The 25,531-nt window shown below is 47.8% G+C and overlaps 2 protein-coding genes across 12 annotated transcripts in view; one reads left to right on the plus strand and one right to left on the minus strand.

The window, feature by feature from the left end:
- The first annotated feature begins 2,804 nt into the window (after positions 1 to 2,804).
- On the plus strand, positions 2,805 to 12,545 carry SNN (stannin). Its single transcript, XM_008141586.3, has 2 exons — positions 2,805 to 2,906; positions 9,314 to 12,545. The coding sequence occupies exon 2, from the start codon at positions 9,402 to 9,404 to the stop codon at positions 9,663 to 9,665; it is 264 nt and encodes an 87-aa protein (XP_008139808.1). The 5' UTR covers positions 2,805 to 2,906; positions 9,314 to 9,401; the 3' UTR covers positions 9,666 to 12,545.
- The window catches only part of TXNDC11 (thioredoxin domain containing 11), a 70,945-nt gene continuing 57,948 nt past the window's right edge, over positions 12,535 to 25,531 (minus strand). For all 11 annotated transcript variants that reach the window (XM_028145514.2, XM_054714728.1, XM_054714727.1 and 8 more), the window contains 5 exons: positions 24,659 to 25,448; positions 21,751 to 21,893; positions 20,840 to 20,949; positions 17,342 to 17,422; positions 12,535 to 13,290 (listed from right to left, as the gene is read on the minus strand). In XM_028145514.2, coding sequence (XP_028001315.2) covers positions 12,651 to 13,290; positions 17,342 to 17,422; positions 20,840 to 20,949; positions 21,751 to 21,893; positions 24,659 to 25,448 — 1,764 coding nt within the window. In that variant the 3' untranslated portion in view covers positions 12,535 to 12,650. The remainder of the gene's footprint in view (positions 13,291 to 17,341; positions 17,423 to 20,839; positions 20,950 to 21,750; positions 21,894 to 24,658; positions 25,449 to 25,531) is intronic.

Here is a 25,531-nt window from a genome sequence, read left to right on the forward strand (position 1 = left end):
ACCTAGACCTTCTAAGCCAGAACCTGCCTGTGTTTTTTTTTAATCCTCACCCGAGGATATTTTTTCCATTGATTTCTAGAGAGAAATGGAAGGAAGGGAGGGAGAGAGAGAGAGGCAGAGAAATATCCACCTGAGAAAGACACATTGATTGATTGCTCCCCACGTGCCCTCCTACCGAGGCTGGGGAACCTGCAACCAAGGTACATGACCTTGGCCGGGAATCAAACACATGGCCTTTCGGTCCACGGGCCGACGCTCTAGTCACTGAAAAAACCAGCCAGGGCCAGAACCTGCATTTTAACAAGACCCCCAGGTAATTTGTGTTCATGTGCCACTCTGTGCCTCAGTATCCCCATCTGTAAAATGGGGATTAAAATGAGTTTATGCACATGGAGTGCTTTGAACAGTGTTTACTGCCATTATTATTATTATTTATTGTTATTCTTGAAGCAACTCAATTTGGGCAAGATAATGGCTGTGCCCAGGTGGGCTGCTCTCAGGCCCCCATCTCTCAGCACCCCAGAGAGGGACTTACATGAGACCTAAATGAAGATGAGGAACCTGAGGCTCAGTGAAGTACAGTAACTTGCCCACGTTCCAAATGGGGAAGTCCAAGTTCACCCCACCTGTCAGACCCTGCTACTAATGTTAACATTAAATACCAGGTAGGTGGAGTTGTTGCCTCTGCACCAAGCACTTGAGGTGCTCTCAACCACTCTGTGAAGTCAACCTTACCGTCACCCCTATTTTTCAGATGAGGAAACTGAGGCACAGAAAGGTTAGGCTGCTCTCCAAAGGAGAAGCTGGATTTGGACCCAGGATGTCTGACTCTCGACTTCTGTGCCATGTTACATTCCACCTTATCATTTTTTTCTCCCAGAATCTTTTCCCCAAGTGTCCCTGCCTCCTCTGTCATCACTTTGCCAGCCCTGGCTCTGGGGCGCTGAGCCTGCCCCTCCCACATCCTCACCATTCATGAGGTCTTTGCCAACTTCAGGCTGGGACCACAGAGGCCACCGGAACTGGGTCTGCGGGAAGAACCTGTTTCCTTCTGTTCTGGGCTCCCAGATGTGACAGGAGCCTTTGAAGGCAGTGCTGGACAGACTGGGGTTGTTTGAGACGCTTGGCTCAGGCCTCTGGGGCAGCTGGCCTGGAGCCGGGCTTCCCTCAGGCTCTGTCCCCTATTCCTACTCAACCACCAGTTCACCATCTGGGCCTGGCCTTTTGGCAAGGATGCAGCTGGGCCAGGCCTGGACCTCTGCAGACTAATCATTCATTCATTCATTCGTTCATTCAACATATATATATTCAGCACCTTCTGTTTGCCAGGTACTGTTCTGCAGAAGTGGCAATGAATGAAACTGCCCTACTCCTGGGGAAGAGACAGACCAAATTTAATCACACACCCTCAAAAATGTACAATTTCACAATGCACCAGGCAGACAATAACAAAAGGAATCACTTAGGTGGAGATCAGGGAGGGCCCTCCTGAGGAAGGACATTTAAGCTGAGATCTGAAAGATGAAGTGGAAGAATATTGCAGCTAGAGGACACAGCACGGGCAAAGTCCCGGAGATGGGAAACAGCTTAGTGCACCTGAAGCAGGAAAGAGACCAACCAGCCAGGCTGCTCTGGAGGGAGTAAGGAGAGCTTGGCCACCATGGCATTGCGAGTTGAGTCCTCCATCTTCTCCCAGAGGGTCTGCTTGAGGCTGGGAGAGATGTTTCCAGCTGACCATCCCCCCCCCGCCCCCCCCCCCCCCCCCCCCAGCTCTCAGAATGAGAGGCTTCACCTGTCCATTCCTATCTTCCAAGCCAGAGGCAGTGACCCAGGGGACTTGGGCCACAGAGGTCTTGAAGGATCCATCTTACCTTCTTGCATGCTCTAGCTTGCCACAGGGCCGGGTGTCCTCTCACTGGATGCCCTTCTTGGGTGAACAAGTGGAAATCATTGCACTTACTGGCGCCTCGGTGTTCCCAGGCCTTGCCTCAAATCCTGCCTCCATCACAAGCTAGCTGTGGTACTTCTACCCTGCGGACCTCAGGTTCCTCATCTGTTAAATGGGATAGTTCTCCTTTCCGAGTAGTCTTGAGAAACGTGTTGAGTGGTTAGTACAGGGCGTGGCCCTTGGTGGGGGCTAATCAAGGTTATTACGTTAAATAACCATGATTATACGAAGCCAAGGGGCGGCAAACTCCCGGCAGCCTCAGCCCTCAGCAGAATGAGAGCTCCGTGAGGGTGGCCGGGATCTTGTTTGTCTCCTTGTCAGCGGTTCCCGAGGGGACCTGTGTACCAGGCACAGGGTTGGTGTTCCATAAATGTTGAGTGAATGAAAATAAATAAATGAACTAACAAATAAGTGAATAACCAGTTCCCCGCCCCAAGCAAGGACTTTCAGCTAAGGGATCCTGCTTCTCTCCAGCTCCGGCCCGGGATCCCACCATTCCCGCTTCCGGCCAACACTCATCTGCAGTAAGCCTCAGTTTCCCCCTCCGTAAACCCCGGGTGAATACGAGCAGCCTCTAAGGTCAGAGGGAGGTTTCCTGGCCCGGGACCCGCAGCCCCGGGCGCCCAATCCTCGCGCGCTGAGGCTGAAAGTGTCCCCCTCCACCCCCCCTCCTCGTCCCCCTTTCTGCCAGCTGCGCCCAGCTCCCGCCCCGCCTTAGGCAGACCCGGCCCCGCGCGCACGTGACCACGCCCCGCCGTCCCAGCGCGGGCTCCCATTGGCCTAGCCACGAAGACCCCGCCCCCATCCAGGGGCGGTGCGTAAGATGCCCCGCCCGCCGTTGAGCTGGGGCTCCTGCGTCCCGACGGAGCGCCGCGGCCGGACCGGGCTGGCAAGCGGGCAGAGGCGGGTCCGCAGGGCCGCTGCGGGGCGATCCAGCCAGGCTGCAGGCGGCGCCATGGTGAGCGGGTCCGAACGGGCTGGGTGATCGGCCGGGTGGAGACTTACAGGAGGGGAAGGGGCGACCCTGGATGGGGTTGGGGCGCGTGCTGGGCGGCTTGGCCGCGGGCCGGAGGGAGGGGGTGTCCCTGCGGCGGGGGAGGGGCAGGCCGGGCGGGGACGCGGCTTCGGGGGAGGGTCTGTTCCGGGGGGCCGCGCCCGCGGGCGGGGGTTCTTTGTCCGCTGCGCTGCGGCGAGATCGGGACAAAGGAGGCGGCGGGGGGCGGCGGCCGCTTTGCGGGGAGCGGGTGTTTCCCCCCTACGCGGTGCATGCCCCCTACTGCGGCCCGCAGTTTCGAGCCCTGGCCGGCCGCCGGGCTTCTCCCGATACTTAGGGTTTTGTTTTTTTTTAAATAACGGAGGAGGCGCGGATCCTGGCAGCCCCCAGGGTGGTCAGGAGGGTTCCAGGTGGCAGGGATGGGGTCCTGGCGAGGTCTGGCACCCATTTGGCAGGTGGAGAAACTGACGACGGCCCCCAGCGTTGGGTGCCGGGTTCCGTCGGTGGTGACTGCGCGGCGTGGGCATGACTGGGTCTCGTGGTCCCAGTTCCCCCTACCCGCCCCCCCCACCCTCCTGTCTGGCCGAGGGAGTTCTCTCTCCAGTTGTCCAGCCCCCTCCAGCTGTCGCCCCCTGGGCCAAGCCCCTTCCTCCAGCCTCGCATAGCTCCTTATAGAATGGGAGAGACGACGGCTTAGGCTGGGAGGGTTAAATGAGAGGATGCCTGGAGCGCGCCTGGCACCGCGCCGGCACGTCGCCCGCGCTTAGCACGCGGGAGCTGCTGGGGCGCTTGTCATCCCTGTGTACCCCGCATCGAGGCCTCAGCCCCCGTCACCCAGCCTGCTCCTGCTGGGTTGGGGTTGGGGGGAGGCTGACTGGGGTTTACCTGTCCCTTGGCCCTTCAAGTACGGGATTGGGGAGGTGTGGGTCAAGAACATCATAATAAAATAAAATAGAATAGAATATCACTTTAGAGCCAACGTTGAAATCTGGGATTCTGGATTCAGGCTGGCTGGATTTGAATCCCTGTGCAGCAGATTTTGAGCTGTGTGACCTTGGGCGATTGATTTAACTTCTCTGACCCACATTCTTTATCTGCAAAGTGGGCATAGTAAAAACTCTACGCTGGGTTGTTTTGAGGCTGAAAGGAGATGATTCTGTCAAGTGTGTAGCTCGGTGTCTGGCACATAGTAATCATCGCCAACTTTTGTCAGGCGTCTGTTATTACCAAACTTGTTTAGCCAAGTGGGCCGACCCTGGGGCAGCCTGTGAGAATTACCAGTGGCTGATTCACAGGGTGGGGGCATGAGCCTCAGACCTTGGTCTGCAGGAGTCCCAGTCTGACCTTGGTACAGTCCCCAGGCTCTGCCCCAGGCCAGCTTCCTCTTCTGCACAGGGGAACCTAGGGGGTTCTGATGCGAGTTTCCTCTTCAGGAGGGTGGGGTAGAGGATGAGATGACACTGATCACAGAGCTGGGCACAGCCCTGTAATTAGTCTCCCGTGAAGATCCCCACTGTTCTTGGTCCTGGCATTTAGAGGTCAGGGGCCTTGTGTGATGTGTCCTTGGGTCCCAAGGACAGCTGGGGCCTGGCACAGAGCAGATGTTCCACCTGTGCCCTCACTGTGCCCAGCAGTGTCTCATCCTCTCTACTATTCTATGTTCCTAATCAGAAACCGGGTAGGAAATGTTTCTGACTTGTGAACTGGGGTCCCATGAAGAGGTGGAGCTGGGTTTGTTGGCATATCTAGCAGATGGCTTTGTTAGGGGAAGGGTGTGGCTTAACCCCTAGGGGCAGTGCTGGAAGCCCCTGGGTTAGGGTGGTTGGCCCCCTCTAAGCTGGGCAGCCCCAGAAGGCGGGGGTGGTAAGCTAGTGTCCAGCTGGACTGGGTGACACTCGTGATATGCTCAGTTAAGTGAGGAGGCAGCAGCAGAGTGTCCCTGAGGAAGGGACTGTTGGTGGCATTGGACTTGGACCAGACTCTGTACCCTCCTGAGAGGCAAGTCTTTGGGGAAAAGGGATCCTAAGGGCTCACTGTCCTCTCTGTGGCACCCAGGAAGGCATGGTACCTGGTGACATGCAAACCTGGGAACCCCCTGGCCCTTCCGTTTTCACATTTCTTATCACTTCTCATCCTCCACACAACTTGACGGGTGAGGTCAGGGCCTCATTCCCATTTTGCACACTGAGAAACAGGCCATTAGGAGCAGCTTGCTTGGCTGGGTCAAAACAGCTCACAATAGCAAGTCAAGAAAGAAGTGGGGTGGGTGAACACGGGGTCTCAAATCTGCTTTTTGCTGGCTGTGGCCCCACTGGGCCTTGAGTGTGAGCAGTGACCCAGGGAGTGGGGTTAAGGCTTAGTTTGGGGTTCCATGAAGTGTCAGGGATAACTGAAAGAAACCCCACCTAATACTGGGAAAGACCTAGACTGTGGGCCTCTTAGGGGCAGCAGGACAGAGAGAGGTGTTGGCTGTGGGGAGGACTATCCTTTTGAACCCACTGGTGGGCAGAGAGGGCATGGGGTGGGGAGCTCAGAGGAGCGGCCTCTGCAGATTGGAGAGGCTGGGCTTTAGGGCTTGATGACTGTTCTGAGGCGGTCAGGTTCCCAAGGTGCCATCCTGGGTGTCTACTCAGCCCAAGCCATGGCCCTCCCTAGCTCACCTGGGGGCTTTCCTGGATTGGAGTGAGGGGACAGCTAACTTGCAGAAGACACCTTGGCTCAGAGGGGCACAGGGATGGGGGATAGGGAAAGCCCCAGTAGAGACAACACAAGTAGGGTGGGGTCTCACTCAAGCAAGCCAGCCAGCCTCCCTCATGCTTCGTGTCCCCTCTGGGCTCTGCTTCTTGGAGGCCTCCTCCCCTCCCCACTGCTCAGTACTCGCAGTGACAGCTGCCCTTCCATGGGCTCGGGCCTGCCCGGCCTCCACCTGCACACGTTGCTCCCACCCCCACACTCAGGCTGCAGCCTGTCCTCCCCTGCAGGCTGCTGGCTTCCTGAGTCTGTTCAGACAGACAGGGAGACCCATGTCCAGGGTCCTGGGAGTGGCTTTGGAGTGAGGGAGCTGGCTCAGGGATGGGTAACTGCCAACCGTGATCCCCATGACAACAGGGTCTCCTCTGACTCATCACTATATCACTGGGCTTGGAGCACTCAGCAGACATTAATTGAGCACCTGTTGTGGGCTAGGGATCCTGCAGTGAGCAAGATGGTCAGGGCCCTCCTCTGTCTGGCTCAGTCCACTGCAGGAAGGAGACAGTAGCTAGGGAAACGTGTTCCCTGACCCAAGAGGATGTCAGGTAGCAGAGAGTGCTAGGAAATAAAATGAAGCAGTGCAAGGTGGTGGCAAGTGTGGGATGGAGGGGTATCTGGAGCCAGGGTGGTCTGGGAGGGCATCCCCCAGGAGGTACCTTCTAAGAAAGTCCCCCCAAACAGGAAGGAGCCAGACATGGGACAATCAGGGAAGAACATTCCAGGCAGAAGGAACAGAAAATGCAGAGGCCTTGAGGTGGGAGGGTAGAGAGTGTGCAGAAGCTTGGGGAGGCAAGTAGTTTAGATTCTTTGCTGATACTGGGGAGGGTTCTGAGCAGGGGATGATGTGATCAGATTTTTTAAAAGATGAGTTCTCAGGAAGTACTTGCTGAGTGAAGGAAGGAACAAACAAATACATTCAGGGAAGGGCCAGAGACACAGGCCAGGCGTGACTGTGGCCTGGTCACCTGGCTCTGTGCTCATGGGGGTGAGGGTCCCAGACCTGGCTATGCCCACTCCTGGCCTGGTCAGGGGCAGCAGACACTTGGTAGTGTCTTTTGAGGTTACCACACCTCCAGAAAGTCCCTTTGAGCCAGGGGGCTGCCTCTGCCTTGGTTTCCTCGTTCGCTTGGGACTCCTGGCTTCAGTGGGATTGGCCCTCGGGTTCCCCCCATCCCCAGCTCTTGCTGCCATTGTTTGATTTCCCAAACCAACCCCACTCCCCAAACACACACAGACTTCCCCTTCTGAATTGATAACTGACTTCCCTTCCTGTCCATGAGCGCTGTGGGAGTGCAGGCACCCCAGCAAACACTGGACAGGAGGGGTCCAGTAGAGAGAGGGAGGTGGGGAGGGACAAGGCAGGCAGGTGGTCTCCCCAGCAGGAAGAGAAAATGGAGGTCAGGGTGGGGTGGAGGGGTAGTCACCTGCCCCATCTGGAGGGCTGAGAGGACAGGGTAAGCAGGGTTGTGGGAGGATACAGCAGCCCTGATGGTGGCAGGGGAGAGTCCAAGGTGACCTGTACACTTGGGACACAGAGGTGTGCAGGGCCACTCCTGGAGCACACAGTCTGATGGGTAGGTGGGTGCTAACCAGATGGCTATGCTACAAAAGCAGGGTTGCAAGCTGAGGCTAGTGCCCTGGAGGGAGGACTCAAAACCAAGAGACCCTCCCAGACTGTAGGATCAGGAGGCTTCCCTCCATGAGCTGGAGTTAACTAGGTCCGGGTGTCTCCGCCTGCACACTGTTGATCTTTGTTGGGGTTGGGGAGCTGTCCCCTGCTCTGTGGGGTCTTGAGCAGCATCCCTGCTCTCTACCCACTCGGTACCAGTAGCACCCACACACACACCAGAAATGTCTCCAGATTTCGCCAAATGTCCCCTGGGGGACACAGTTGTCCCATTAAGAACCCTTGAACAAGGGTAAGGGGAGCAGAGCACTTGGGCAGAGGGACTGGCCTGGGCAGCACAGCTTGGGGATGCATCATGCAAGGTTCTGTAGGTCACTGTAAGGACTGTGGGCTTTTCCTCTGGGTCACAAGGGCACTGGCTGCAGTGGGCCCACATGGTAGACCAGGGAGCTGGAAGCCCGTTGAGAGTGATGGCAGTGGCTTAACCCTGCAGGTGGTAAGAAGGAGGCAGACTCCAGGGATATTGCCCCCTGCTGCCCAGGATCCTCCTGCGAATGTGGGCATGGTGGCAGGTGGAACTCGGGTCTACACTTTTCCCAGGGCCTGGTCCCCAAACAGACTCCGGGAGTGTTGACCTTCAGGATAAAAATCACTTCTAATTAAGGCTGTTATTTGCTCAAGGATGACAAATTCCATCTTGTTGGGAGGGAAAACCTTCCCCTTCCAACGCTGTCTACCTGCGTTGATGTCAGTCTTCTCAAAAAAACGAATTCAAACAGGTCACTCTTGCTAAGTGCCAACCTGGTGCTTTTCCACATCCTCGTAACCACACCACCTGGGTGTTAGTTACTGCTATTTGCTCTGCTTATGGTGAGACGTGAGAAAAAAAGTGCAGGGGCTTGGGACCCAGGGGAGCCTGCTAGCTTCAGCATTTGAATCTCGACGGGCTGTTGGTGGCCTCACCTATAGTGAGTCTTCTGCACTTCCCGCAGCTGCACTCTCCTTTGCCCCTCACCCCATTGACAGGGGGCTCTGTGAAGTGGTTGTCTGAGGTTAGGAGGCCAGGAAATGGTGGTCCAGTACATGTACACCCCCTCCCACCTTCACCCAAATCAGCTGATGCTCCAACTTCAGCGACCAGCACCCTCAGCTCCTTGCACTTGCCTGCAGGCCCTCTCTTGCCTTCAGAGCCTTAGCAGAGGCTGTTCCCAAGGGCTGGCTTTTCCTGCACATCTTAGCATCAGCATTGCCTCCCTAAGTATGTCCTGCCCCACCCAGTCTAGCATCATGGGACCTGGTCCCCTATTGTGCTGGCATGGCATTCCTGCATTTGTAGTGACGGGTGTTTGGTATATTGACCTGTTTGTAGTCTGGCTCCTACACCAGAAGCTGAGCTTGAGGAGGGTGGCTGCAGCGCATCAGCCAGTCTGTCTTGAGTGCCTCCATCTTCCTGGCTTCCTTTGCTGCCTGGCTTCCCTCTCAGATGGTGTGGTGGATCAGGGCTCTTCCCAGGCAGCTGCTGTTCCCCTATGGGCAAAGACTGTCATCTCCTGCACCCTCTCACAGGTGTTCCTGAAGACTTGGTTGAGCTACCACCTGTGAACACCCAGTGGTGCTGGGTTTCCAGAACATTCACCTTGAACAGACCCTCTTTCGAGCCTAGGCTGTTGTGGGGTCGCAGGTTGTACATACCCTTCTCCTCCACATCTCAGGCTCTGTGGCTGAGCCAGGGTGGCCGCCTGTCTGGTAGCAGGAGCTCCAGAGGCAGTGAATGGAAGTGGGCCAGGGTGAGTAAGGAGAAGGCTGGTAACACCACAGTCAAAGAAACAACAAAAGCCAACCAGCATGTTTTCACTAGGATGAGGGCAGGATGGTCAGGCTTCACAGCGGATTAAAAATAGACCCGGTGGAAGAGCCAACATGAGCTCGTGAGCTGTCCAGGTGGGTACCTTGCAGAGTCCCTAGTGGAGCCTCCTGTCGCTTTGTCTTTCAGGGCTCTCGTGTCCAGCCTGAGTTCCAGCCTCACTGAGCCGGTCACCCCCAAGACCTTCCTGCTGAGGAAGCCTCCCCCAGCGCTGACCATGTCTATTATGGATCACAGCCCCACCACGGGTGTGGTCACAGTCATCGTCATCCTCATCGCCATCGCTGCCCTGGGGGCCTTGATCCTGGGCTGCTGGTGCTACCTGCGGCTGCAGCGCATCAGCCAGTCAGAGGACGAGGAGAGCATCGTGGGGGATGGCGACACCAAGGAGCCCTTCCTGCTGGTGCAGTACTCAGCCAAGGGACCGTGTGTGGAGAGGAAGGCCAAGCTGACCCCCAACGGCCCCGAAGTGCACGGCTGAGCTGGGATGCGAAGGCTCCTGGGCCTGTTTGCAGCCAGCCAAGAGGCGTGGGAGGGGAAAACCACAGACGTGCTGCCGTTTGAGAGGAGGGGTTGACGCTGGCATGGCCTCGCCGCCGGGCTTCATAATCGCATGCACTGACTCCTGGGGTCCCAGCTGTCCTAAGCCAGGACTTGGTGGCCCTGGGCATTCCCTCTGCCTCCTGGTGGGGCTGCCCATTGCAGGCAGTGGGCAGACCTGACCTTGCTTTTGTTACTTGAATGTTTAGCTGAGCCTGTTTTGATGGCGCTACTACTGTAACGCGTAAACTCACAAACCTGTGAACTGTAAATAGGACCCAGAAGCACGTGCTTAAACCTTTTTTGCTGATTTTAAAAAATACTGCATAGTGTACATGGGATTCACCGTACTAATAAGCTGAGTCAAGACTGTGGGGGAGGGTCTTGGACATGTAAGGCCCAAGTTGCACTTGGCAGGGGCCTCTAATATATGTGTGTACACGTAGAGGATGTGACATGTGTTTTAAGTTTCAGAGCTGACCAGTTGGGGTGCTGTGGTGATTTCTGCTTGGTTAGCAAAAATGGGAGAACCACACCACTGTCTTTCTCTAGGTAGGTTCGGTCGTTAAATACCAGTTGCTGTTGATATTGCAAGGAAGCTACTGCAGCTGCTTGGGAGCCAGTGAAGGACGAGTCAGGCACACGTCCTGAGGGCTGCCAGGCATCCTAGTGGCAGAGCAGTTTCTTGCCCCCCTGGTCTTGAGCATGCTGAGCACTCTGTCCCCTCCCCACCCCCACCCGGGCATTACTTAGCACAGGCTTAGCGAGCAGGCAGTGGCTTTTATCTGAAACCCATTTGGCCCAGGAGAGAAAATTGTGGTTTTTATTTGTTGTATTTAATATTTTCTGCACTGGAGGGGAGAGGGAGGGGACTGGGGTTTCCTCCACTCCTTCCCTTTCCACAAATTAGTTTCCTTTCTTAAATTACTAACCTGCTGGATACTGGATTTTACTTTCCTCAGCAGATCACCTAGAACAGGGGTGGGGAACGTCCAGCCCACAGGCCATATAAGGCCCATGAAATCATTTGTCTGGCCCTGCCAAGGCATTAGGTGTGAGTTAATTAAATGTTTGACCAAATGTAGCAGGCTAATTTTTAAGTTGATAATTGTGTATGGCCCATTAATGATGTCAATATCCAAATGGCCCTTGGCAGAAACAAGGTTCCCCACCCTTGTCCTAGAAGGAGAGTCCCCTGACTCCACTATGAGAGCACCAAGTGCAGTGGAAGGACATATGTGTTCATGTATACAGGAGCCCCCAGATGTGCCCTGACTGCCTGTGCTTAGTGAGCACCTGGGGGAACGGGGGAGGGGGACAGTGAGTTTCAGGTTCTGCACTTAAGTTTTCAAAAAGATGAGGAGTTAGTGGCTTTTGGATCGGGCCAGTGCCTCCACAGCCTGCATCTCCAAGGTGTCCCTTGTATGAAATCACTTGGATTTTTATTCCACCACTGTAAACACATTAACTGTCACGATTAACTAGGAATTCTATCAGCATCCTGGGTAATAAACTGGAGGCCAGCCTTGTTTTAACCTTGGTGCAGTGGCCTTTAGCACTTGAGTAGCCTGCCAACAGCATGGGCATGGAGCTCCCAGGAGGCCCTCAGCCTTGCCCGCCAGCTCCCACCATCAGAGCCCTGGCCTCCTGGTCAGGCTGAAGGCAGCTTACCTATGGCTTCATTCAAGTCTCCTTAAAAAGCATGTTGAACTAATCTACTTTCTAGAACCCCAAGGAGGGAGCTTAGGGAGCATTTATTTTAGCAGCATATGCCTGAATTGGGGATCAAACTTTAATAGCTTAGAGGGAGAGATATGGGCAGTTAGGCAATTTGAGCTGAAGGCAAGAAGAAATGTCGCTGGTCCTTAACTGAGGATGGCCAAGCTTGAGACTTAAGCTGGAGATCAGCAGAGGCCCTTTGAGCTGGGGGTGGAGACAAATTCCAAAGGTGCCGACTTGAAAATCAGGGAGATTTGCTTTCTAATGAAGGATGCTCAAGAAAAATGGAAGGTGTAGGGGCATTTGATCCATTCCCCTCGCATTCCAGAACTTCCAAGCTTTCTACCTCTAACTTTCTGCAGCCAGCAGCTTACACCTAGGCTGTCTTTCACCCTAGTAACCCAGGAGGCACCTGGGACTTGCATTTTCAGTCTCTGAGCCTGGCTCTGAAAATGACCATCACTTGACTGTCAGACTTGCCCTGAGGTTTTCACCGTGCCAGTGAAGTTTGGGTTTTGAAATGTTGAAATGTTGCTTTCTCCTTAGTTTCACATCTGCAAGTCCTTTATTCCACTCCTTGGTTGCCAGGGATGACATCTTTGCAGCTTGAGTCAGGCCCATCCCATCAGCATGGTGACAGTGCCAGGTGAGGGTCACAGGCATGGTGGGGCACTCGTGGGGGTCTCTGGGAGGAAAGTGAAAGTGCCTGTAGAACTGGTGAACAACCACACAATAGCTCTCACTGTTCTTATTTGTCAATAGCTACTTTTTTTAGTGTAGACACCAGAGCCACACACTCAACTGGCTCAGTAAGTTATGACCTCTCATTAAATTCTTTCTGAATTGCCTACTGTTGTGTTCAAGTTTTCTGACTAGTCGGTCAAGAAATTAACATTTCATCCTGTATGTCATCACAGAAGCAACAATAGGAGAATGGGGAGGGAACTCTGACGCAGCCACTAAAATATGGACTAATTTTTCAGACAAATCTTCAAATGGACTGTGCTACTGTTTTTGTCTCAGTTACCAAGTTTGTGCAATAAGTGGAAGGGATGTCATCCCTGTTCAATAAAAGCTGAATGACATTCACATTGATTTTCTAGACCACTGAGAAAATCTTTATTTACAATAAATTTCAATAAAATTTGCATAAATATATTCCCAATGTACAGTTTTCACTTCTGATTTCTTCATGTTGCTTAAAAAGTTAGTCTGTCCTATTCTCATTGCTCCTTTCAGCCGCCAGCGGGGAGCTGATATTGGCAGGTGGAGGGGTGCTGCCAGGTAACCGGGGGGACCCTGAGGGCTCAGGATAGTCAGAGTGCGCCTCCTCCGGGGGAGCGAGATTTTCAGCTCCTTCCTTGCTCTCCAGTTTCCGCTCCATGGTCGCCACCAGGATCTTGAGCCATGTGTTCTCCGTGAGCAGGTTTTCTGAGGCGTCGGCCAGCTCCTGGAGCTTTCGGGCCACCTCCTCCAGCTCCCTGGTTTTCTGCTCATACAGGGCCTGCAGCTGCTCGCTGTGCAGCTGGAGCAAGCTGTGCTGCTTCTTCAAGGTCTGCTGCTGCTGCAGCAGCCGGTGCTCATCCCTGCGTGCGCTGGAAAGCTGAGCCTCCACCTGCATTTGCGCTCGCCGAAGGGTGCTGATTTCAGCCCTTAGCTTCTGTATCTCTCTCTCCAAATGGGAGATGTGCTGCTGTAAGACTGCCTCGCTCTGAAGACACTCTTTGGTAGGAGGGTTAGCCAAGTTCTGGGGGATAGAAGCAGGGTCTGAGTGATGCAAAATGAACTTCAGCAGGTTTGGAACGGTGATGGGAAGATCTTCAGGGTATTTCACACTTAGGTCCTTTCTGAAGAGAAAGGGAAGAGTCAAAGATGAGTGTCACACCAACATGTTTAGTCCAAAACCAGAATGCTACTGAAGGTCAGGCCATTTATTTCCTACAAAAGACATTCCGAGGATTGGACTTAACTGAAATGAGCAAGGAAAATGTTATCTGGGCAAAAAATTTTCTACAAAGCTGAGGATGTGCCACATGCTCATTCTGTAATTAAGAGGCCTGTTGCTAAGGACAAAGAGCTGTTTCTATTCACAACCTTCCAAGAAAGACAAGAGCTCCCAGGCCTAAGCCTAAAGCCAGTGATGCAGGGCACTGGGAACCCAGGGGCAGAATGGCCTGTATACTCTGAGAGGCCCAGGGGCATGTCAGGAAGGGTGTCCTGGGGCAGGGCTGTCCCCCATCACTCCTGTGGCCATCAACAATGGTTGGTAAAATAGGAAAAACCTGAAACACTCAGCTCAGTTTCTTCAGCTAGCATGTGTTCCATATTATACAAGGCAGGAGTTCTTAACTGGGGATGACTACTCCCCCGCCCCAAAGGACATTTGACAACATCTGGAGACATTTCGATAGCCATGATGGGGAAGTTGTTACTGGAGCCCTGACCCTTGACAAACAGAGGAATTGAAGCTACCTGGTCCTGAGAACACATGATAAGGAGGGAGGGTGACATAAGAAGGGGTTTGCCCAAAGCTTCACTGCAAGTCCATTTGTAGAAAATTCCTTTTTAGAACTTGTCATTTAATTGTCTGATGAGCAAATTTCTACCACAGATATATTTTCCTGTGTATACTAGTACACAACCTGGCTGCAATACATCAAAACCACTAGTTTTATGTATGAGCTGGACAAACAATGGTTATCGTCACTTGAGTATTAAAAGAAATGGAGGTTAAGAGCAGGGCCTCTGGAAGCTGCCTGTCTGGAGCCAACTCACAGGGCCACTGCTCACTGTCAGGAGATCCCAGAAAAGTGGCTTCTCCATGTCCCTCCACTGCCTCATCTATAAAAGGTTAACAAGAGTACCATCTCCCTCACAGGACTGCTGTAAGGATTACACAAGTTACCCAAATGCTCAATGAATGTCAGCTTAAAAAAACCTATTCCTTAGAAAAACCAGAAATCATTCATGAAAAGCTTGCATACCCTCTCCACACACAGAGCCAGTGGCCAAATACATAAGAAAAGATAAGAGGTGTTCTATTACTTTCCCTAGGAAATAAAAATCACAGGGAAATTAAAATCAGATATGCCCCATTTTTATACAATGTTAATGGAAATTTTCAGGTAAATGGATTAATTTCAAACATTTTGGGGATAAGTATATAACCACGCCCTCTTTAAAGCATAATCTTATCATGCAAGCTGTCTTTAACTGGGGCCTCCCAGCCATTCTCACCTGGCCTCTGCAGGTGAGGAACAACAAGCAGAGGCTGATCTGCAGCACAAATCGGCAGGGAGTAAATGTGAATTACTCCCCAGGGAAAGAGCTGCTGAGAGACCAGTGTATGTATCTGGAGACAGTTACAGGACAGAAAACATTTCTAAGAATGCCATTTTAGAGTTTCTGGAGCAATCTCCTGAATCTACCTGATGGGTATGCTGAAATGCTTCCAACCTTTTTATAAGTAGCAAGGACAGAGTGTCAACAAACTGGTTCCAAAAAAAATAATCACTTTGAAAGTGTGGTGGTAAAGGTCTCACTATTTACCTGACTCTCCTTTAAATTCACTAGCAGCATGTTTATGCACCTCTGGCACGTAAAAGGCCAGATTTAAAAAATGACAAATGGGGTCTAAGGCTCTACTCCAAAGAAGGGGCTATCATACTGAGGGAGGGTAGGCCTGCTTCTCTGAAGAAGTGAGGTCCTTCCCCAGGGGATACATTAGAATGAACCCTGCCACGCTTCTGATATCCTAGCCCAGGGCCTATATTTTGAAATATCACACATAGTGGTGGAAGGAAGGTAGTTCTAAGATGCCCCTGAACAGGAAGGCTGGCCCAGCCAGGAGCAGGAGGGGCTGGATTGCATACTGTGTCAGAGGACAAGCTCTTTCATATGGTTTTCCTTTAATGATTATAAAATAAGATGTGCTCACTATAGACAATTTGCAAAAGGATGCAAAAAGTACACAAAAGGCACCATCAGATCTCCTGTAATCCTCAATCATTGTCAACATCTTGACATTTTTTCTTCCCTTATGTACACATTTTAACCAGTGCAAATTTGTATTTTATCAAAACACATTTTATATTCTTTTCACTAAAAATAACATAAGCATGTATACTGTGAAAAAAGTCTTGTTACATGTTATCAATCAGTCTTTTTTATTTCCTCTTTTTTGAGCTGTCAGCTCATATCCTTTGCCCATTTACTTTCTGAGTAAACTGAACACTCACTTTGGATGAGGTAATGAGGCATTTACTTCTGATTATAATTTATTTTGAGGAAATAAGTACAATTTCATTCCAAAGCAGTAATGCTTTAGTTTATCAAGTAAGCTCTTTCCATTAAAATAGAACTGGACAGTCTTTTCATGTTCAATATTTACCTTCTTGATTTTTCAATTCAAGGAATATACTAAGGAGCTGCAGTGACCTCAATGTGGGTGTGGAAAACAATCTCACCTCCATGCTGATTACATCAGACAACTTTAGAATGAAAGGTACTCAAGCCAGACTCAGGCCCCCAAACACACAACTCCCTACCACCAAGTCTCTGGGTGTCTTTCCCTGTCTCCTAATATATATATGCATGGATTCTAGTTGCTGAGAACTTCTTTATGTAAAGGCCAGAGCTGGATGTTATGGCTTTAATACTTTTATAAACTGTGTTTGGAATTCTAAAATTATGTTTCATTAAATTTCATGCCCAGCCTCTGACCCATCCAGATGGAATTGCTGGTGTTATTGTCCATGATCCCGTGACTATGTGGCTTTTAAAAGCTCCTTAGAAAGAAAAGGGTCCTCACGACACAACCAGTAGTACAATAGGGTGAGTCATGCTCTGTTTTTATTGTGCCATTTGACAAGACTCTACTACCACAGGAAGTATTCCAGAAAAAATTCTTTGAGATAAAGAGGAAAAAACAAGGAAATGATTCAGTATGTATGAAGGAAGCACTCTCCTGGCAAAACACAAAAAAAGCAAGGCAATGGCTACAATAAATGGTAAAAGTGAGTGCAGGAAATTAAAACAGTAAATGTCATATATGAGTTAGGGACCTCACTGAAATAACCCAGCAAATGCTTTTCCCCAGTAAAGCCATGCGACTGGGTCCCCAAGGACCCACCCTTTTAATAACAAAAGGGAAATCTGTAAAAAGGGAGAGAACATCTGGTTTACTGGCTTTGAAAGGCCAAGAGTCAATTTCCCTTTCTACCAAAACATCCACATCCACATATGCTAAATGCCAAGTCGTATCCCTTTTAATAAATGTTCACCCCCACTTTCTGGGCTTTCAGAATAGTAGCAGTAATCAATGAAATTGGAGTAGCACTCAGACAAATATGAGGAGATCCAGGTGACAGCCCTGTGGTAGATGTTCACAGAAGTCTGCACACTTGGGAGAAGGCTCCTTGACCCCTATTTCCTCTTTGCATTGGAGAAACAAGGTAGTCATGGCCAGGACTCAATGAGAAGAAATTATATACATGAAATCTTGGACAGGTGGGACCAACACACCTTGTAAGGCTCAATAGGTGCCTGTTGTTTTGCCCCAGAGGAATGTGGGGCTCTCTGCTGTCAATCTTAGCATCCATTGTATGCTCAGAAGGCCAAGAAAGCAAATGAGTTTTGATGGTGACATCTTTGCTGGTGTAAAACACACGCTCAGGGAGGGGCAAACTTCTTAAAAAAACACCATCACCACCATAATGTGACACTAAAGCTGTTTTACCTTTCGTCCCTAATAGCCCTTTTTTTGCACAATACATTTTATTCAAAGTAATTTAGTAATAACTAATGATTTACATTTCACTTCCATTAAGTATCTTAAATCCATTTTATTTTCAGCAAAAGAATCCCATCTGTCCAAATATTGAAAAAATTCTGCATTACCTGTTACAAGGAAAAAATAAGACAGTAGGAAGTCGGTCAACCATAAATTCCCAAGGAAGATCATTCTGAGATACATCAATCCTAGAAAAAAGAAAGAAAAGGAAAAGTAAAAGACCTGTGAAAAAACTCTGACCTGAAAGAACCTTATCAAATAACTGAAGATCCTAGAGCATTTTCTTCAACCAGCCCCTTCTCAGTGAGTGCACCATTAGGTTTAAGTTGGACACAGTTCATGCCAGATGCACTAATACTTCCATGACATGAATCTTCCCACTTCACTTACTGAGTGGAAATGTAAAGTTATGAAAGTAAAAATGAACTTCCCAAAAAATGCCTCACTGACAACCCTGGAGTAGTCCCACCTATCTGACAAGATCTGGGCAAATACTTTAATTCCTAAATTAGCTCTGGAAAAACAAAGGAAATCATTGTGCAAAATACATCAAACCTCTCTGAAGATGCAAGAAAATTGGAAAAAAGCCTCAGAAAGGGCACCAAAAAAAATAAATAAATTGGAAAAGAAATGCTATATTTTATATTTTGTAAATCTGAACAGAGGCCCAAAAAGGTGTATTTTCTTAGCAGATTTAAAATTAATTTTTTAATACAGAAAAAGACATCTGTGCTAAATTACCCAATCTACCTATGTTTAATTACTATTGTAGTAGGTGGTGGCCCCTCCTGCAGCTAGCTATAAGTGGGACATATTGGGGCTAAGATTGCATAAAAAGAATATTTTAGAGGGAACTGGCCGCTCAACCCTATTCTTACAAATAGTGCATACAAAAGATGGAAATGTTTTGACTCATTAACTTGACAGAAATTTTCAAAAAGTATTGGTGGGATTAGTGCCATTTGTCCAAAAGGATAAAATTCACTTTTTTCAAAAATGACATAACCAAATTATATTGGTTTTAAACAGCTTTACTAATAAAACAGCATTCCTGCCTACCCAAAACATTTGAGTTCCATTTTTTAAACAAATGGTGATGAATACTTTATTCTATAATCAAATGCTTTTTCCTCCTGACTTTGGCTTCAAAGGAAGACCAAACTGTAAAATTAAAAGAAAATCATTTGTAAACATCCACTCAGAATTCCATTGGACTAATCAGGACCTTCTTTCTGGGACTCTCATTTAGGCTTGGTATACATGCCTACGAATTGTTAAGAGCAGTAATCATATATTTTATCCTCTATTCTTTTCCATTAATTGTATGCAAAGCATTGTTCTAATGAGTGGCTCAAAATTCCATCAAATGCCCAACCATAATGTACTTAACCATTAACCTACTGCTGTATAAATAATGTTACCATGCCTAGCTCATGCATCTATGTAAGCTCTATTTCCTTAATTCCCCAAAGTGAAATTAACTAGGTCAAAAATGCACAACTATTTTTTTGATTTCTTACAGTGTTGCTAAAACGCTTTCAAAAAAGTTATGCCAATTTACTTACTCTGTTAGCTACATCTAACTATGCTAATTTCACTGTATTTTATAAAAGCAAGATTCTGTCATTTAAAAGCATGTTAATTTAATAAGTATAAATGAAACTTATTGCTTTAATTTACATTTATTATAACTTCCCCACTTGTTTATTTACTCTCTCCTCTTAACATGAAAAACCTGTTCATGCCTTTTCTTTTCTCTTTTTGTTAATCCTCACCCAAGGATATGTTTTTCATTGATTTTTAGAGACAGTGGGAGGGAAGAGAGGAGGGGAAGAGAGAGACACACACACACATATTGTTCAGTTGCCTCCTGTATGCACCTTGACTGGGGCTAGGCATTGAACCTGCAACCCAGGTACGTGCCCTTGACTGGGAATTGAACCCATGACCCTTTGATGCATGGGCTGATGCTCTAAACACTGAGTAACACCAGCCAGGGCTCATGTCCTTTCTTCACACTGGAATCTCTCTTAGCTGTTTCTCCACGCCCCCTCACCGTTGTTTTTTATTGTGATAAAATATATGTAACACCAAACTTATGATCTTAACCATTTCTAAATGTACAGTTCAGTAGTATTAAGTACCATACATCCATACTGCTATGCAACCATCATCTTACAAAACTCTGTACCCATTAAACAACTTCCCATTCTACCCTCCCTGCAAACCCTGACAACCACCATCCTACTTTCTGTCTTTATGAATCAGACTACTCTTGGTGCTTCAAGAACCATACAGTATTTATCCTTTTGTGTCTTATTTCACCTAACATTATGTCTTCAAGGTTCATTCATGTTGTAGTGTGTGTCAGAATTCCCTTCCATTTTAAGGCTGTACTCCATTGTATGAACCAGTTTCCTCTTAGCAGTTTCTTAAACCATTTTAATTTTTCAGGGTCTTGAAACACTTGATTCTGAATCCTGCTCCCTCACAGGTTATGTGACTCTGGGCAAGTTACCTAATCTTTCTGTGCCTCAGTTTCTTCCTCAGTAAAAAGAGAGTGATACTCATGTCTGCTTCACTGAATGTTCTGAGATTAAGTCAATATATATTATGTGTGTGTGTGTGTGTGTGTGTGTGTGTGTGTGTGTGTATCAGCAATGTAACTCCTCAAATTTGGCTCTCATCATCACTTATAGAATATATAACAGGTAAAATATATATGCCATAAAATACAACGATTATCCTTTTTTTGGGTCTGTTTTCCTTATTTATTTTCACTGCTCATTTTTTCTAGTGGAATTTGTTCATTTTCTTTCATGATTTTTTAAAACTGCTTCACTTTGGAAAGTTTTCATCTCTCAAAGGAGCTAGCCAATCCAACAGTCTATCTTCTATTTTTTTCTATGATTTGATATTTTATATTTAATTCTAATCTATCTGGAGAAGAGGGAGAGAAGATATACCTTATATCTAAATAATTTTCCCCAAAAACTGCTTTCTACCTTACCCCAAACCTCTTTATTTGAGCCTTGTTTTTACAAAACACAATTTAAAATTTTTTGTTTACTGAAGAGATCACATACAGTTTCCACGGAATCACAAAACTAGAACATGTGGATATCAACCAATCTTTCCTTTCAATTTTACAAATGAGGAGAAAAACAAGGCCTGGTGGAGAGATTTACTCCAGGTCCCAGGTCCGGCTGGCAGCACACTGGGGACTGGCCCCCTTTCAGTGGGCCGAGGCCCTAGTGCTATGCAACTCCAGGGCCCTTCCTGTGGTATTCCAGGAAGCTGGCCTCTCCAGGGGGCTGTCCTAACAACCAGGTCAGCACTGCTCCCACAGAACTGCACTCACCCTCCTATGAATTCAATCAGGGCTAAATACACTCAACATCATGGAAAAAACACTCAGAATTCTTCTGGAAATCTTTGGTTTCAATGAGGTTTTGCTCATGACTTGAAGCTGATAATTAAATTCAACCAAGTCTTTCCCAAAGTTAGTGAAAAATGGGCAGACCCTTGCAAACCATATGGCTAAGCTGTAAGGAAGAGTGAAGACAGGAACACAGCCAAAGGTGCTGCAGAACAGGCTTCCTTACCTTGCAACAGTAAATGTATCCGTTGGCAGGAGGCGAGCTAGCTGGATGAAGACATGATTGAGGGAAGGACAGAAGCCACACCACTGTGCATAATAAAGCAGCAAAACATCCTATGGAAAAGGGGAGATGGTTGTGACTGGGCTCCTCAGGCCTTCATTCTTAGAACCCTGTAGGCATTCAATAAATGCTGCTTGTGTATATATTACAGTGAAAAAATTAATCTTCAGATTTTTCCAATTATGTACTATCTTAAGGACTTTTGCAATTAGAAAACCACACGTAATTCACACGCCTGTCCTGTAATAAAACTATCATGTGGTTAATCTTCTGTACATCAAAACCAACCACTCACCCCAGCTTTAGAAATAAATTTTTTTAAAAACCTCACTCAAAGAGTGAGGATATTTTTTCCATTGATTTTTAGAGACGGTGGAAGTTGGGGGTGGGGGAGTTGGGAAGGGGAAGAAAAAAACACCTACATGAGAAAGACACATCTATTGGTTGGCTCCTGTTCACACTCTGACGGGGGCTGGGGATTGAACCTGCAACCAAGGTACACGCCCTTGACTAGGAATTGATCCCAAGAACCTTTGGTTCGGCGCTCTAACCACTGAGAAACCCAGCCAGGACTAGAAATAATTTTAATAGGGTAGATGGCTTGATTTCTGCCTCTCTCATGATTCCGTGCCTGCTTTTTTTTAAATATATTTTTACTGATTTCAGAGAGGAAGGGAGTAGATAGATAGAAACATCAATGATGAGAAACAATCATTGATAGGCTGCCTCCTGCATGCCCCCCACTGGGGATCGAGCCCACACCCTGGGCATGTGCCCTATCTGGGGATCGAACTATGACCTCCTGGTTCATAGGTCGATGCTCAACCACTGAGCCACATTAACCAGACCCATACCTGCTTTTGAAGGACTATTTCCCAGAAGGTATCAGTTGTCACTTCAGTGATTAAATGCTGAGAAGGGAACTGGGCAGAGTCACTTCCAATAAGATGTCTTTTCAAGGGACTGTAGAGAACACTGAAGTTTTGAATAAAAGACTCTAAAAATAAAGAGAAAATGAGATCAACTCTTCTCTAAGTACAAGGAGAGTAGCTGGCCTACTTTAAACTCTACATTTTAAAAATTGGGATGACTTCACAGGCTTACATTTTTAACACTTCAGCTACATGCAAAACCCTGAACAAAGATGCCCAGGGTGGCACCAGGTTTAGTTTTGGTGGTATTAATTCAGTAATTTAGATAACAAAACACCATGCATTGTTAGATACTCTAATATCCTGGCTTTTTTTTTCCTAACAAGACACCTGAGACTGCATAAATCATCAACATGACACATCTTTTAAGAGATTTCAATCTATAATACTAAGACCTTTAAGTATAACTACACATGCAGTAATTGCACCAGTCTACTGTAATGTATTAGTTGTTTAACACTCATTAATTTGAGGACAAGGAGCTATGGTTTTTGTTTCCGTTATTGAAGTTCTTCCAAGTTTCTTTCTTAGAAGGTTAAGAAAAATAAACTCAAATATACTTAGCAGAAAAGCACATTAAAAAAACATAAATAATCCAAAAACCTAACTTGAACCAACAGTTTTACCCTCCCCGAAAAGGCCACTTATCATCTGAAACAGCACTAATCTGAGTTTCACTTCCTTTTCTTTCATCTACTAGTAACTCTCTCCATTTTGGTCTTAATGAACAATGTGACGTTCTGCAGAGGGAGAGGAAGTGAAGAACGTCACGTGAATGCTAAAGAGAATTCATTACCAGCACTTAATAACACTTACTTGGGTATGTTTTGAAACATAAAACCAAGAGTTATTTCCTATTCTGTATGAACCCTAAATTCTGAGATTGCCCCAGAGACAGCTGACTTAAAGAGTCAACTCTCCTAACTGACCATGACTCCCAGCATATGTGGTTTGTTTTTACAAGGACCCTTATTTTTGTCACCAACTACAGGACAAAGAACAACTGAGCTCAATGTTCCAGAATAGATACAAAAGATGAAAAGGAATCTTAAGAAGGCTTCTTTCAGATTACCCTTAAATTCAAAGTGACCACATTATGAGTTAATTGAGTACTTGGGTATAACTGAACAGAATTCAGGAAAATTCAATAAACACTTACTTAAAAAAAATACAGGCTTACTTCATTTTAAGAAAACTCAGTACACCAAATTATAACTTTTTTTTTTTTTTTTTACCAAATTGTAACTTGAAAAAAACATGAATTGGAAGCAATTTAAAAAATTAATAAGAATACACAGTAGGAGGTTGGGAGGAGGGGGGAGAGATCAACCAAAGGACTTGTGTGCATGCATATGAGCCTAACCAATGGTTAAGTTCAACAGGGGGTTGGGGCATCCGTGGGGAGGGGTGTGGGATGGGAATGGGGGGATGAGGACAAATATGTGACACCTTAATCAATAAAGAAATTAAAAAAAAAAAAAAAGAATACACAGTGACAGGTCACAGGGTCCTTTAAACACTCAGGTGCCTTCCTGTTTATCCTATATAATAAAACCCTAATATGCAAATGGACCAAGCAGCGGAACAACCGGTTGCTATGATGCACACTGACCACCAGGCGGCAGACGCTCAATGCAGGAGCTGCCCCCTGGTGGTCATGCCCTCCCACAGGGGGAGCGCTGCTCAGTCAGAAGACGGGCTTACAAGCTGAGCGCAGCAGCAGTGACGGGAGCCTCTCCCACCTCCCCTGCAGGCAAGTGGTAAGGAGCGAGGGGTCCCAGACTGTGAGAGAGTGCAGGCCGGGCTGAGGGACACTCCCCTGCCACCCCAGTGCACAAATGTTGTGCACCGGGCCTCTAGTAATATATATAACTTGATATAGAACAAAATCATATTGATATAAGCCTTTTCAAATGTGTCTAATGGAAGAAACAAGCTTCACCTGGACTCTAAAAAAGACAGCTGAAAGGACTGTTACTTAGGGCTCTAACTTTATTTTTATAATACTCTCTAAAACTTGAAAACAAAGGCTTCTTTCCCTACCAAATTCCTCCTGTCTCCATTTGGCAAACACTGACTTTCTCTGGTGTTTCCAATGAGGCTGAACTAACATGGCTTTTGAATTCTCACTTTCTTATGTGTATACCAAGAATGTCAGCATGGTCCTGGGAACAGGGCAGTGTGGGTTAGATACTGCAGCTGTCAAGCCCCTAGCAGTCCCAAGGGCAAGCTCTCCTATAATGAATGGGTCTTACCCCCCAAAAGGTGGTTTGAAACCTGACACTTGTTATTACAATCTAGGCACCCAAGGTCACAGCAGCATTTCCCAACCCTTATAAAAGAACAGCAGAAATTAGGCCTTGACACTTGTACATTTAAATCTTTGAGACAAACAGGGAGGACAGGCGGTTCTATTGTTCACTGCTTTCTGTTTAAGTTCCTTGAGAATGAAGCTGCTATTAGGACTCACACTCATCAGCTCCATGGGACACTCACACCAAAAGGGCTCTCCATCACAGTGGCCAGATTTCTACCACTGCAGCTCTCTCTACCTTAGAAATGTGACAGGTACTGCCAATCTGGAATGTTGGACTCTTACCCCCTAGGGCTAAATGACAAACTTACCAAAAATTTTGAGTTAGAAAGTTTCTGTCCCATTTAATAGACAAACTTAGCTTCTTATAAATTATGACCAAGCCTAAATATTTCAAATGAGCTAAAGAGTTGACATCACCCCCATGACTAAATGTAATGAGATCCCCAGATAAAAGTTACCTATATCAAGTTATGCAAACTTATTGTGCTTGGGGAAGGAAAGTGCCTACAGTACCTAGGGTGAACTTCATAAGAGCTTGTTTTGGATCCAAGATATAGTGAGATTCTTCTTTCACATCAACAATTGCAGCAAATTCTTTCACCTGAGCAGTGCTAGGCGCACCTAGCCTTTCTGCATATAACCAAAACAAATTTGAATCCAACAGGTAGAGATTCAGGGTCTTGTTGGTTCTGCAGCTCAGGCCTGTGAAGTTTGTGCTATTCATGTCCACTTCAGGAAAGACATGCCTGTTCTCCTCAATGTGAGGAACGGAGCTTGGAGTATCAACCTCACATTCCTTCTCGAGTGAAGAAAATGCAATGTTTGGGGATTTGAAGACATCTGGTTCAGAATCAATGAAGCCTGCCACACCCCTGTTCATAGTCCTGCAACATGCAGTGTAGTAGCTGAAAGGACTGTAGGAACTCAAAAAATTGCTACACTCCATGCTGTCCGACACATGATAAAAGGCCTGCTCCTTGAGGTAGAAAGAATCCAGAGCTGCTGCCATCTCTAGAAAGCTGCACTGTGGCACACTAACCGAGCTCAGCCTAATGCCTACAGCCGTCTGGTTGACACACAGTTCACAGACATTGTGGGTCCTGGAGATGGAGTGCCACTGGGGCAGCACCACAGTGTTGCAGCAGGGGGACGCCGTTATCAGCGGCGGGTCCAGCAGCTGAATTGGGGGCTCAGATGCCAAAGACTTGACCACCGGGGCATCCACTCGCCGCAAGTGCTGAAGGAGCCGCTCCACCACCTGGTCCCCGTGACAGTTGTTGTACTCCAAGGCCACCTCGGTGATCTGCAACACAGGGTGGGACGCATGAGGCATGGGTGACAGAGGCCTAGAAATCATCCTAATCTGATTCACAAGTAGGAACCCTG

Source organism: Eptesicus fuscus, chromosome 4 (assembly GCF_027574615.1).
Source record: "Eptesicus fuscus isolate TK198812 chromosome 4, DD_ASM_mEF_20220401, whole genome shotgun sequence".
Lineage (NCBI taxonomy): Eukaryota > Metazoa > Chordata > Mammalia > Chiroptera > Vespertilionidae > Eptesicus > Eptesicus fuscus.